The 15,057-nt window shown below is 35.3% G+C and overlaps 1 protein-coding gene across 2 annotated transcripts in view; it reads left to right on the forward strand.

The window, feature by feature from the left end:
• LOC150092420 (ubiquitin carboxyl-terminal hydrolase 20-like) overlaps positions 1–15,057 on the forward strand; it is a 416,458-nt gene that overhangs the window by 281,384 nt on the left and 120,017 nt on the right. For both annotated transcript variants that reach the window (XM_090415144.1, XM_090415145.1), the window contains exons 14-15: positions 1,932–2,001; positions 13,308–13,413. In XM_090415144.1, coding sequence (XP_090271270.1) covers positions 1,932–2,001; positions 13,308–13,413 — 176 coding nt within the window. The remainder of the gene's footprint in view (positions 1–1,931; positions 2,002–13,307; positions 13,414–15,057) is intronic.

Genomic DNA, 15,057 nt, shown 5'->3' on the forward strand with positions numbered 1-15,057 from the left:
GGTGTGTTGTCAGTATAGTGTGAGAGAGCTTTGGCCAAATGTTTAGCTAGTTTGTATGTGGGGGAATCAATGCCATCCACTATGGGACGTAATGGCACATATTCCTTATGTATTTTTGGGAGTTCATAAATACGAGGGGGGGGGGGGGGTACGGAGTTAAATGGTTTTAATTTGTTAGTGATTTCCACAGGCCAAGAAGTGACCTTCTTAAGGAGCCTGTGGAGTTTTCTAATTTGTGAGTTGGTGGGATTGTACTCGATAGGAAGGTAAGTAGCCCGATCTAACAGTAGAGCTTTCAGCTTACCTGTGTAATCCTTTTGGTTAAGCAATACTGTGGCATTCCCTTTATCAGCTTTGGTGATTATCATTTTCTTGTTTTTCTTTAATTCTAGTAGAGATTTAATTTCCTTACCACACATTCACACACAATAAACTCAGCCCACTTCAAAGCCAGCATAGAAAACCTTACACTCAAACACACTGACATAATGGTCAGTTTTGATGTCTCCTCCTTATTCACATGTCCCACTCAAAGAATCCTTAGAGCTAATCCAAGCTAAACTTCCTCCCGATATCACAGCCCTATTTCAGTTCACAATGAACTTAGGCTATTTCCTTTGGCAAGGAAAATTCTACAAACAAATAGAGGGGACAGCCATAGGTTCACCACTCTCCCCACCCTTGGCAAACTTCTTTATGGAGACTTTTGAAGAGAAAGCCTTAAACTCTGCCCCACAAAAACCAACCATTTGGCTTCGCTATGTTGATGATGTGTTCGCTATTTGGCCACACAGCTCCGATGCACTCCTCTCCTTCTTAACACACCTAAACAACCAACATCCCAGAATCAAATTCACCCTGGAAGAAGAAAAAAACAACTGCCTTCCTTTCTTAGACACACTAGTCACCCACCAGTCTGGTGGAACCTTGGTTTTCTCAGGCTATAGAAAACCCACCCATACAGGCAGATACATTCACCAACAATCCCCCCCCCCCCTCACAACAATATGGAGTCATTAAGACACTACACAACAGGGCTAAACTTATCTATTCAAATGACAATGCCCTAACCACAGAACCAAACCACATTCTCAACACTTTCTCAGCAAATGGCTAACACCCCCCCCTTCCCCCCCTCACAACAAGGATTACCCTAAATCCATCACCATACCCTATTTCCAAGGCACCTCAGAAAAAATTATAAAAATCCTAAAAAAAAATGACTTAACTTCTTGTTACAGACCATATAAAAAATTGTCATCCCTTATCCACTCTACTAAAGACTCTCCCCCTCCCCCCCACTAGACCTACCTGGTGTATGCCAGGTCCCTTGCAGCTGTAAGCTGTCCTACTTTGGCTAAACAGGCAGGACAGCAAATATCAGAATTTCAGAACACAAGGACTACATCCGGTTTCACCAATACGGCCACTCTAGTCTTACTGACCATGCACTGGATACCTGCCATAGAATACGGTGGAAGAAAGCCACGATAATACACCGTAGTAAATACAAATATGAAAGGCTTTTCATGGAATCAGCTTCAACCGTTAGAAACAATCCAAACCTCAACAAATTTGGCTGCATGAGACTGCCTCAAATTTGGGAAACCTACATCAGAATACCTTCAGCCCGATTGCCCAAAAATACCAACGTTGTCCGCTAGGGGACATTAGGACTTTAGGAGAAATAATAGCTTCCTGCTTCTTCTTCACTTACTGTTTGTTGTGCCTGCGTGCATGTCTTGTTCTTAAGTTTCTTAAAAATGGCAACGTGATGTTGCCGAAATATTGAAGTATATTAAAATTTATTTTAATGTATTTCCTTAAATTATTTAGTAAAAAATGCATAACCAACATCTAATCCTTTCCACGAGAATTTGATGTATGATTATGAAAATTTTAGGTTTCAATGAATTCAAAAAATATTTCAGGAAATCCTGTGAAGAAATGATAAAGAAACGGCAACGAGCTGTGGAACTCATGGAAAGAAGCAGGAGTGAGGTCAGTATATTGTAATATTTCCTTATTTTCGTGTTCTGTTCTTCTTTTAATTTATTTATTCTAAATTTGCTTGCACCTTGGGTTATTTTAGCTTTGTTTCTTCCCTGACTTCTCAATCCCTTAGTTACAGCTATCTATCAAAGTTCCCAATCTTTCTGTGGCCTTACTCTTAATCTTTCAGACAAAGAGATTGCCCCAAGGTAGAGCCAAATTCTCCCTGGCTGAAAATCTGAAGTCAACTCTTTTTCAGAACTAGGAAAATTTATTTGTTTAGCTGCGCCATCTTAATTTCTATACAATAGAATTAATATTCTCAGAGAGTCAGCCCACAGACTATTACACGATTTAGTGATCTAATACAAACAAACTCTTATGATACTTATTTTAATATTGAGTCGTAACCAGTTCCTGCGCTTTAACTTATACAGGTTCTATTCATAGCAAGTGGTGCATTGGCCTGAAAGATCAGACACGTATTTTGGGGTAAAGAAAACATGAAAGTTTATTCATTCTAAGTAATGGTACATATTAAACAAGTAAAACTAATTTAAATGAAAGGTCTCTATAAGTAATGCTACTAACAGACAAGATCTGCAGGGTGTTCGGGATAAATTTGACAGTTTCGTAAGGAAAAAGAAAATCTTCTTTGTATCTATTAAATTTAATGAATTGACAAAAAAACATTACAGGCAGAGTTAATTACAATACTATCAACAAGATTTACTCAAAATAACCACCATTAGCATCGATCACAGCTTCAATTCTGCTTCGGAACCTCGAACAAGCTGATGCTACAGTCTCCCTGGGAAGGGCCGCAAAAACTGTTTTAATTTTATCCATTAACTGGGCTTTTGTATTACTGGAAGTGCGATTGGTGTCTTTTTCAACTGCGCCCCATACAAAATAATCCATGGGGTTAAGGTCTGGGGAGTTTGGAGGCCAAACATTTGGACTGGTGAAGTCGTAGAAATTTTCAGACAACCATTTTTGACTTTTCCCAGAGGTGTGGCAAGGGGCCGAATCCTGCTGCCATACATACGGCCTACCATTGGCTACCCTTGTTATCCAGGGCTTGACTACAGTTAGCAACTCCACGAACAAAGCCCGAATTCCAATGCCAGGGTTCTTCAACACCAGTTCCTGCAGATTTGCGAGGAATTCTGCTGTACGAACGCAATCAGATCGTCTGCTAGGGATCTTTCTTCTTGCTACATCCTCGTAGTCACCATTGCAAGTCTCTAGTTCATGCCTGATTGTTTTTACTGTATTCAGGGAGCATTGGGCAGCAGTCGTAATATCCTTATTTTGATGGCGGGCACGAATCATCATGATACAAGTTATTCTCTTCCATGATTCAGGTGGGTTCCAGCTATCCATCCTTTCTGATATCTTGTATATGAATGAAGAAGGGTCCAAACTTTTAAATGAAGAGAAGTGTGTGTTAATACATGTAACTTACGGAAAAATATAATTAATTATAAATATGTCAAATTTATCCCGAACACCCTGTATAATACAATCGGCATTTTACATTAAGGAACATTAGCAGAGCCAAGCTGTCTTAATCCCGCTCGCTTATTACAGTCACGTATATGAATTTTATTATTAACATGCATATATTAGTTATTTTAGCAATGCTGATATGTTTGTGAATTGACATTTGACCCTGTAGTATAGAAATGGCACATTATTAATGAGAAGATATTAAAAGGACTGATCCATGGCCTTCTGTTCATGGATTGACATAAAATGAAAAAGTAAAAGACATGAAGCAACAGAATATAATCAATAAAGATATAAAAAAAAGTGGGAAATAGTTAATGATTCCCATGTACCCATAATTAAACTTCAAATGGAAGAGAGTGTCACTAGCAGAGAAATTACAGAAACACTATGTTGATGTAATTGGTGTTACCAAAATGAAGATGGGAAAAGAAATGTAGCACTGCTAAATAATAACTAAGATGTTATTTTCAGGTTTGGGAAAAGAAAGAATAACTTATAGTATTCAAACTAAATCCAAAAGTAGACTTCTTGAATGGTGGTCAATTTCAAGTGAATCACTTAGTATTGCATTAAAAGAAAATTATGTAAACTTTTACAGATTAAAAATTGATTTTTAAGTTTTTAGAGGTGAACTGTAGACTCAGTTATACAAATATTATTGGATAAAAAGTAAAAGCGTTTGAAAACAAGAACCACATCCAGTGGCAAAATTGGGATAGGAGGATTGATCAGTTCATTGAGGGAGGCAAGTGAAATTTTTTATAAGGATAGAAAAATCAATACTTGATGGTGGACTAAGAAGTCTTAAAGATGCAGTCCTGGAAAAGAAGAAATCACTGAAAGTTCATAACAAGTAAGCAGATATGTTCTTAAAGATTATTAGTGAAATATTGAAGAATACATAAGTTGTATGTAAAAGTAACTAAAAAGTCATGGAAAGAACATAGAAATTAAATATCATGATGGTAGTAAAATATTCCATTGCTCTTGAAAAAGCTTAAAAATGTAAGAGTACTATAAAAGAAATTACAGATTAAAAAAAAGTGGAAATAAAAACAATGCCAGAATATTTTGGATATCTTAAACATGCACTTTGAAATACCATTCAGCAAAATAAACAGCAAAATAAAAATACCATTCAGCAAAATGCAGTACTAAAATCATGAGTACATTTTAGTACTGCAGGTAGAAAACGCAGTCAAATCTGAAGCGGAAAGATTTTCAGATTTGTAACAAATATGGAGGTATGAGAGTTTCACAATGACTAGACTGCATAATTCAAAATATTGAATTAATGATGATTGGAGTAGAGTTTCCATAGTACATGTCAGTGAAAAAGTTACCAAGGAGTTTCCCTTTCAAGCATTCCAGGTGAGAATTCGGGTTAGAGAAATGTCGCACTTTATCCAGAAAGGTTTGGAAGTATTTGTAGGATCTCCAAAATCTGTAAAGAAAACTGCATTCAGAAGATGTTCTTATAGTAGCAACAGTAACGCATTCAGAAAAATTACTTTATGCAATATCTACCAATGAAATGCCAATTATGGTTACCCTTCACCACCACTCCCACACACAAAACCTTAAACTTTTCTAGAGGTGTAATATGAGTGGGACCTTCACAATATTCCTTATGAGGAGATCTGCTCTAAACTAAATGACCAAGAAGTGACAGCCATAAGAAGAATCCTCATATATTGTGATGGATACCTGGTTCTCACCAGGAATATCATTCTTACCTTCAACACACCACCACCAACAACATGTCAGAGTGGGTTAACTCAGCTGTCGAGTAACGCTTGATATCCTGAATCCTTTGTGCTACTTTTAATGCAAGAAATATGGTTGTTTTATGGTTGGTGGCTCTGTCATCTGTGCCCAGTCTTAAGCTAAAGAGTGTTAGAGCAAAACACTGAAATGTTGTATCTGTAAGGGACATCACCTGGCATACTCCTGAGCATGCCAAAGGTGGAACAATGAGAAGGAAGTGTAAAAAAATATGAACAAAACAGTACATCACTCATCAAGAGGCAGTGTACCACAAAAATAGCAGCAACATCTGCTAAACCCTCTTACACCAAGAAGACAACTGTAAAGAATGTTTGAGTAGGGACATTGACATGTGTGTCCCCCTCCTACCTTTTCCCACCTACAACATCCCTGAATAGTATGACATCCTTGCTATCTCCTTTGAGCAAATCAAAGAGAAAAATTGATATGGATCACTCTTGAAGACATGCCAAAAATGATCCCACTACGTGATAATCCTTGTATTAAAAGGAACATACATTACCAAGGATCAAATACATGCCTCAAGATTTTCATAAATGGCCTGTTAACATATAGCATGGATATCTGCTATTTGACAATATCTTTGATATTTTTCCTGAGTATGAACAAATGATGTATTCTACCTGTCTGCAATTCTCAAAAAAGAAAAAATCCAAGACTAATGAAAACTAGAACTCGCAATGCAGATGATACCACCAAAAAGAAATAATGAAAACATTTCTACAGTGGAATTGTTGTGGATTCTCACAAAACATCAATACCATCAAGGCCCTTTTGCCTGTGCTCGATTTACCCTAATCTTTATTTGCCCTAATCTTTTATTGTTTCTGGAAAGAAACTTCGTTTTTTTTTTTTTTTTTTTTTTCTCTCTCCCCAGAACATGGTCAGTTGTAAAATATCACAACTAATCCATCATCTAGTCTGGCTGGAAGCATCTATAAAATGCAAGCAGCTAGTAGTTTGTTTGTTTGTTTCTGGAAAAAGCATACAACACTGTGTGAAGATATGGAATATTGAAAGACCTACACAATTTTGATCTTAGAAAGAATCTCCTCTTATCAAGAACACCTTATCCAACTGAATTCTGCAGGATTGTGTCAGAACCTTCTCCCCAACCACCAAGAGGAGAGTCCCACAAAGTTCAGTTTTAAGTGTCATACACTTTTCACAGTATGACATGTAAATAATGGGGTTTATTATTATTATTATTATTATTATTATTATGGGCGACTCCCTGTCATTCATGTAATATGAGGGTCATTGATCACCTTTCAAAATGAGTTTGGGTTTTTGATAGTTTGTGTGCATTTTTACTGCAGATGTAGTCTTCATCTTGATTTAGAACTTAGACTAGGAGAAACTTTAAACCCAGTTGGACACAAGAAGCCAAGTTCCCAGGATTCACATGTGACAAGAAACTCAGTTTCTTCCCTCACATATGCCAGCTGCAAGTTTAGTGCTGCAATGAAAATCCATTGAACCCCTGTGGCTGCTGACAGATGTTTTTTGCATCGACTGTATCATGCTCTGAATTACAAAATTGCAGCTGTAATATTTTAAACTTCACTCATCCTTAGTCTTTACTTCAAAGCAAATGAACCACAACTGTCACTTCGACATCATCAGCTGTCTCTGTTATATGTCATGAAAAATAAAATCCCTGCCAGACCATCCTGCATTGTCAACTATTTTCTGCCCTCAGTTGGAGACCATGCACTTTGGTTTATGAATAAAAGCTCTCTTACAAGCTCTAGATATAAGACTATAAATACATTACTGTCATAGTATTCATACATATCACTATGCAGCTTTTCTTTCTATAGGCTACCCAAATTTTCCACATCTCCTTTTGTCTGTCAGCAGCTCTTTCAAGTTCAGAAACGATCACTGATTTTGTGCCTGTTTATACTGATGGTTCAAAATCAGAGGCCCTAATGGAATCTTCTACTGCTGTCTTCCTGATAGCATATCTGCTTACATCTCACTTGAATCTAATAACTTTATTGCTTGCTGAGCTGCATGTAATAGAGCTTGCATTAAAATACATAAGATTGCATTGCTACCAAAAGTGCATAATATATCCAGATTCGTGATGTTCTATACAGGTAAGATATCTAGAGCTGCAGAAACATCCAGGATTCTCATGTATTCAACATGTCCAATGTATTCAACCAAACATGAAACTTTTTACAAGGCACTTCATGCCTCCAATAAAAGTTCCATGTTTTATGGACTTTTTTTATTACACTCGTTTTTGTTAATCTACCTTTTTATACATTTTTATCTATACCCATTTACATTTTGTTTATTTATCAACTTATATTCACCTTGTATACTTCTTTAATCTTTACTGGTGCAGCATGAGCATAATGCCATAAAACCCTAAACAAATAAACAAACAAACCTAACTGGCTCCCTCTATGGATGCAATGAAAGTAACTGCTGAAGATCTTCCTAAATGGTCTCTGAGATAGGTAGAGAGTGAGGCAGCCAAATTTGTTGAGATTTGGTGTATGTAGTAATGTTTGGTAGATTCCAGGAAAAGTTGCTCAGATTTATATCTGCTCTTGTATAAAAGGAAGTTTTCTTCTATTGAATATGGTAATCCATATTTATGGCATGGTCTGCTACTCCAGCACAGCTATATTGCAGGTAACGGACTTAGTTCCTGTGTTCTTCCAGGCAGATATTGCTGCTTTTCCTGTTTGTCCAAATTAGGATAGTTTGCAGGAGCATGGAATGCATTAGACTTTGGGTTGGTCCAGATCGGGGGTCGGGAACCGGCGGCCACATGCGTCCCAAACCTGCATTTTTGGCAGCCCATAAAAGGTTGACCATACTTACATGGCATTTGGTCCATATGTTGAATTATTTAAATAATACATATTATAATACAAATAATAAATTAAAAATAATTTTATACGTATACTTCTTGATATTGCCGTGCAACTTGGTGCGAGTCACCCTTGTAAGTCATCATGAGTGGGGATAACAAAGGTGACTTCATTCAACGACAACCGAGATTTAGGCGCACATTAAAGAACGCATTTTCGTTAGAAAATATCCAAAAATTTTATCAATGCTTGCCAAAAAAGCAGGGAGATGCACATGTTGTGATGCATAATCTATATTACTTTGTTTTTACGTGATAATAATTTTTCATTGAGTTTCATTTTCGTGCTTGTTTCATATCTCATACTTTATATATTTCTGTGTTTTTTAAGACTGATATAATAAAAATTGATAACTCAAATATTTTTTTCACTTACTATTTTTGCTTAATTAAACACTTGCAACCTGATTATTAAAAATAAAAATTGAATGTGGCCCGCGAGTCTGAAAAGTTTGCCAACCGCTGGTCCAGATGATGAAGTGGATCTTTTTTGTAAGCAGATAAGGCTTGAAGGGAGGTCTGTATGTTATACTTTTTTTAGCACACATGAAATTTTTTTTAGATGTCCGGGATATAGGAAATAGCAATGGGGAGTGGGAGTTTGGGTGGTGAGCAAATCATTTTGTTGAATTTTGTGAAGGGGAAAGCCATTGGCTAAAAAAAAAAAAAAAGTGTCCTAAATGTGTTGACTTCTGTAAAGAGACTAGTGTGGTCAGAAAAAATGGTTCTAGCATGATTTGCTAAGGTGACGTGATGATACCATATTGCTCAGAGGAGTAGTGATGTGAAAAATAATGGATATATTTCCATTGTAGTTTGTTTTCATGTAGATAGAGAATTATAAGGATCCATTATGCAGGGTTGGCAAGAGAGTCCCTATATCTCACTCTACCTAAAATCTAGGACATCATCATGAAACCTTCAGCTAATTTCCCTTATTGCATGTGTAGGGGCACCAGTTAGGACTAGGATCCTGGCATTCATAATTAGTTTGCTTTTGCCTTCCTACCAGTGCGCCTGTGTTCACATGATCAGCATGTGTTCTGATGAAGATCCATAGGTGACCTAGGCAAAATATTGTCAGTAATTTATTAGCTAAATAAATTTAGTATTTATTATTTCCAGATGTGTGTTTACTTCACTAAACATAAACACGAGTTATGATGTTCTCCAACAGTTGTATAAAATAATTAAAAGAAACACACATATTAACTACAGTGAAAATTATTTAATTGTAAATATTTCATCTTAAGTATCTTAGGACATCATCATCAGTAAAGTAGTTTAAAACAACAATAGGAATAACATACAGTTAGGGCGCATGATTACAATAGAATCTCATTAAACGTGCGTAACGTGTTACAGAAGTAAAAAAAATATATATATTTAACACAATTTTGTATGACAATTTCCCATACTTTAGGAATAGTAAGAACATCGTTGCAGTTTAAGTTTGGTCTGCATAGTAGGGCTTCAGAACTTTCTTTGTATAAACTTTTCCCAATGGATCCTATGGTTTGGATTTTCAATTCCGTGTAGAGAGAGGCCAGATTTCTGCAGTTTAAAAAGACGAATGTGGTCTTGACGAATGTTCCCAGATGCTTTTCTGAACAGACCTACCTGTCTGTCCAAAGTAAGACAGTTTGCATGAGCATGGAATTTCATAAACGCCAGGCAACATCAAAGGTGAGATTTTGTCCTTATGAGAAGGTAATAAGTTGTAAATTTGGTTGATAGGTTTGTAAGTAGTGGCAAAATTGTATTTCTTCATAATTTTAGAAAGACGTTCGGAGATGCCTTTGACGTAAGGTATGGGAATCCTATGGACTTCTTCCTGTCTGGTTTGATGTGTGGAGAAGTGACTGATGATTTTTTGAGTTGTTTTAGGATTATATCCATTTAGGATGGCTGTATTTTTGATTACTTCTAATCTTATGATCGCACCACAGGTTTCGTTATTTAAAAAAGTTGTATAAAATGAAGTTCCTTAATTTTGATATTTGTTTGTGCTGGATTCCCAGCTACGTTGTTATTAATGAAATTTAGACTGCAGCTGCTAGGTCAGTTGCATGAGATTGAACAATGGCACTCTATTTAGACACATGAGAAAAGGTGTCCTTGCTGCACATAAGTCGAAGTCATCTTGAGGTCACATTCTAATATATTGAGGGCTGATGATCCACCATTGTGTGAACAATATTACACTCATATAACCATTTGCCAGTTAGGCAGATCTTATTCGTTCTGAAAAATTACATTTAGTTTTAACTTTTTAAAAGGAAATAATATATACACATACATTTGATCATAAATTATATGCAGATATGCCACTGATCAATTTCTTTTCTTTTACATAACATTTACTTTCTTTATTTAGTAATTTACATTATTTACTTATTTAGCAATTTTTTTTTACCTTGCATACAGGTGTAATGACCATTGTAATTGGTGCAGTATGAACTATTCAACAAATGCTATTCTTGTACCCTTAAACTAACCAGTTTCTATTATATTATACTCAGCTGACATATCACCCAACATCATGGAAGATAGTCCATTTATATCTAATTCAGGGGGGGAAATGCAGAGGGGCTATATCTACTATCAACCTATTTCTCACACCTCATTGATATCTAAAGTAATAATCAACTTCTTCAACACCTGGAGTACTGTCAGCTGATCATCGACAGTATTGATAAGATGGCAATTTGTGCCCAATTGCCATCTTATCAAATGCCACTTTGTAAGAGGATTGCTGGTTTTCTCTCAGATTGTTCACTGCACATTATTGTGAAAGGTGTTCTCTCTCTTCATATTTCCTATTGATGCAGGTGTTCCTCATGGCTGTATTATTTCACCTACCCTCTTCCTCATTATATATAAACAACCCTCTCTCACTGACCTCAAACCCTATTCACAGTTTCCTGATGATGGCAGCTTTCATTCTTCCTACTTATGTGACTTGCCTTGCAGTTTTCAAACATCTCAAGGTCCTAAACATTGTTCCGAAGGGCCTCAATTGTTCTAAACATTGATCTGCACATTGTCCTTTCAATCGGATGGTAACAACTTAGTGAACTTCAGTGCTTTCAAACACATTTTGGTCTCTCTCTCTCTCACTCAAAAAAAAAAAAAGAAAAATCCCTCCTTTGATAAAAATTGGAAACTACAAATCATAAATGCACTTGACCTTCAGAATAATACTGTCGCATTTTTGGTGGCGCATCTCAGAACTCCTGAAAATACTCACAGCTGGTTAGTTTGTGCATTCCTCCTCTTCTGCAGATATTTCCATTAGTGCTGTTTTAGTAGATGTGGCATCTGTGTCTTCCATTTCTGCCATATTTACAATAACATGAGCAACAGCTGCCCAACATCCTTTTATAGTTGAATTCGTGGCTCACTAAACCTGCTACTCCCATTCATCTTTCATTCCACCTACTTTGGTTCTGTAGAATAGCCTTTCCCATAAAGAATTTGCCAAATACTACAACCTCTAGCTCTTCAAAAATAATATCTACATATTACTTTTCTTTTGATCTGTGACATTTATTTACTATAGGATTTGCATCTTCTCTTATGTGAAACTGATAAAAGCTCTGCCCACACATTCTTAAATGTTGATGGTGTTGAGTTCCTCTCTTAATTATTACTGTGAAATAAATGACTTTATTAATTAAGGTCACATAAATGAACATGCAAATCTTCATTTGCATGTTCATCATTTATTTGACATATTAATTCACAACATAAGAATAATAAGAAAACAGTTAATATTTATTTAACTTATTTGCTGGTATTATATCCAGCATTTTCATACAAAAACATTTTGCCACAGTACATGAACAACAACAATTTAGTTAACAGCAGTATCTGTATATTGTAATAGACAACACAAGGAACTAAAATCCTAATTGGCACCATTTATTGGTGTTGTTTACTGGATGAAGAAAGAAAAGAAAACAAGTATTAATTTGATTTTAAAATGACTCTCTCTTGATTTTTGGTAAATTTATGCAGCCATATTTATTGAGGTTTGGAGAATGTTTTAAAGTTACTGCTGATTCCAAAAACAATCTCTCTGACTTATGACTTCTATGTGCACTTTTGTTTTTTTCTTCCATTTGATCCCTTGTGAAGGGGTATCCAAGACATTGTCTGGTAGTCCCTTGCGATAATGATAGTGCTGAATGCATTTTTTTTTATGTTATCCAAGGGGAATGTTATAGTTCTTCCTGTCTCTCTATAGTAAGCCAGGTCACAAGTACAGGACATCATATCACTCCTGGATGTGATGGAGAGAGTTTGCCGTTAGGTAAACAGAGGAGAGTTGCCAGCTTGATATATGGTTTAAATGTGGTGACGAGTTGATATTTATTAAGCGCTCTAGGTATATTTTTGGATGTACCTTCAATGTAGGATGATAACAATCTTGCATGTTAGGTGATGAAGAGAATTTCTGGGGAGCATTTAGTATTTTGTCTATTCTTTGGGGATTATAGCCATTGGCTAAAAAAGGGTGATGCAAGTTAGTTCAGCAGTAAGAACATTGTCATCAGAACAGATAGCTCTGACTCTGTGAGTTAGTGTTTTCAGGATACCATATTGTTGAAATAGATGATGGTGTGATGATGGGTGGGAGGCACACACACACACATGCTAATTTACATGGGGAGTGGGAAGTAAGTTGTATTTAATCTTTTTACTATAATGAATAAAATATGTTGCCAAATCTATATTGAGCTTAGTTATTAGTAAAACAAAAGGCTTTGTTTTTATGCAATATGTAAAAACAAACATACACGCTCTATGCATGTAATGTACGTGTTCTTCTGTTTTTTTGTAAAAATGCAATTATATTTGGTTCTGTTACGTCTTAGTGTAACAGTTTTAGCGTTTAAGTGGTTTTACATCTGTATATCTTTACCCTGACGAAGCCAACAGCTATAGTTGCGAAACTAGTTGGTATAACTTAGTTTGTAATAAATCTGACCTACAAACCTAAATAGAAGTGTATCTTTCCTATAGTTCTTGTGGTCAAAAATGACCGTTTCATCATTATATAGTATGTTTATTATTATTTTATTTTATATTTTATTTATTTATTTTTAATCCTTAGCCTGGTCTTCTTCATTTCTACATTTCAAAACAGTGGGTAAACAAATTCAACACCTTTTCTGAGCCTGGACCTATCACCAATACTGACTTCTTATGTTCTCATGGAGGTAATAACAAACTTTAATTCATTGTTTGTCATAGTGTTTTGAGATTAAGTGAGCTTGTAACTTATTTCTAGTAGGAAATAAAGTACTTTTTCATCTAAAAATAAATTTAACATGTTCATACTGGACATGACACAAATTGTATTGTTTGGTGCTTGTCTGTGGGGGAAGGATGCAACAAATAGTCTCATGCTTCAGGTTTGTTTGCTGTGAGGCAAGTGATGATACATTACTTGTGCTTACTAGAGAAAATTATGTTAAAAGAGAAAATACCTTTTTGCTTTCTGGTTATATAATTCACTGATAATTAGGAGTAATTCTATAATTGTTTGTATTTTTAAATTTCTAAAAGTGTAAGTATAAAACAAGATTGCAGTTTAAATATTAATTGTGCACAAAAATTCTACCAATAAACCATGAAATTGGTGTGTATATGTATTACTGAATGTCTAGAAATGCACCCACTCGAGGCAGAAGATACACAGTTTGCAAAGTCAAGTGAGTTACCACAAGATGTGTGACACCTGCAAATATAATCTGCTGCAAACATGTTAAATGGAGTAACATGTAAATAACTTTTACTAATATAAGTAATACAAACAACTCACATTATGGCAAATTTATAGAGACCTAAAGGAATATTGTTATCATATTAAGTTTGTTATGATGATTATCTTTTAGAATAGCTTTGATGCTGTACCAGTTTGGGTAAAGCGTTTTGGTTATTTATTGTGGTGAGCTATACTATACTGACATATACCACAGGTTGATTATATAATATTCTTTCACCTATGCTTGTCTGTGTAAAGTAGTTGATAACTAAACTGATAACTTGATACAAGAAAATATCTGCTATCATTGTCGATTCAGTACAGTGCTGTGATGCAGTGTTAGGATACATATTGACATCAAATTCCTAACATGTCTTCAAGGATATAATGGTTACTATGATAATACTACTTGATTACTAACTTCATATTAGCAATTTTTCTTCAAATTAGTCTTATTTCTTAGAACTTCAATATTGTCTTATCTTATATAAGAATCCTGACAAATAACACTAATCTGTCTTCTATAAGGCACTTCTAAAGAACTTGGTTTTTGTCTGGGTCTTTTTCTGACAACAAACTCCGGTTTTACTTAACTTATTGTATTCTGTTTAAGGGACCACACCAACTCAGATCAGTGCTGTTTTCAAATGTCAACTTCTTCATATCTTCATTTTTTGAATATGATTCAGACTTTGGTACTGTCTGTTCACTCTCCTAATTATTATTATTTTTTTAAATCTCATATCCATGTTGACTTGACTTTAATCACTTGTTTTATTTTTAAATGAACTCTTCTATACAGCTAGTTTAGTGTTTTAGCAGATTTCTCTCTTATTCCATATAAACTTATTCAGTTGACTGACAACCATACCAGCTAGGTTCCTTCTGTTGTCTGTTTCCATATTTAATTTCCATCAACAATAAAAAATTGTACATAAAAAGCTGAAATGTTTTACTCGTTCTATAGATTTCCCATTCAGGATGTAGTTGGATCATTTCAAATTTGTATTAAGTTAGTCATTTGATTTAGTTAACAAATCTGCATGATGTGAATAGCTCCAATTTTGATGTCAGGTTTAATGTCTCTTTCATAATG

This window comes from Typopeltis vanoorti, chromosome 26 (assembly GCF_054136105.1).
Source record: "Typopeltis vanoorti isolate ZY-2024b chromosome 26, IOZ_Tvanoo_1.0, whole genome shotgun sequence".
In the NCBI taxonomy this organism is placed as follows: Eukaryota; Metazoa; Arthropoda; class Arachnida; order Uropygi; family Thelyphonidae; genus Typopeltis; species Typopeltis vanoorti.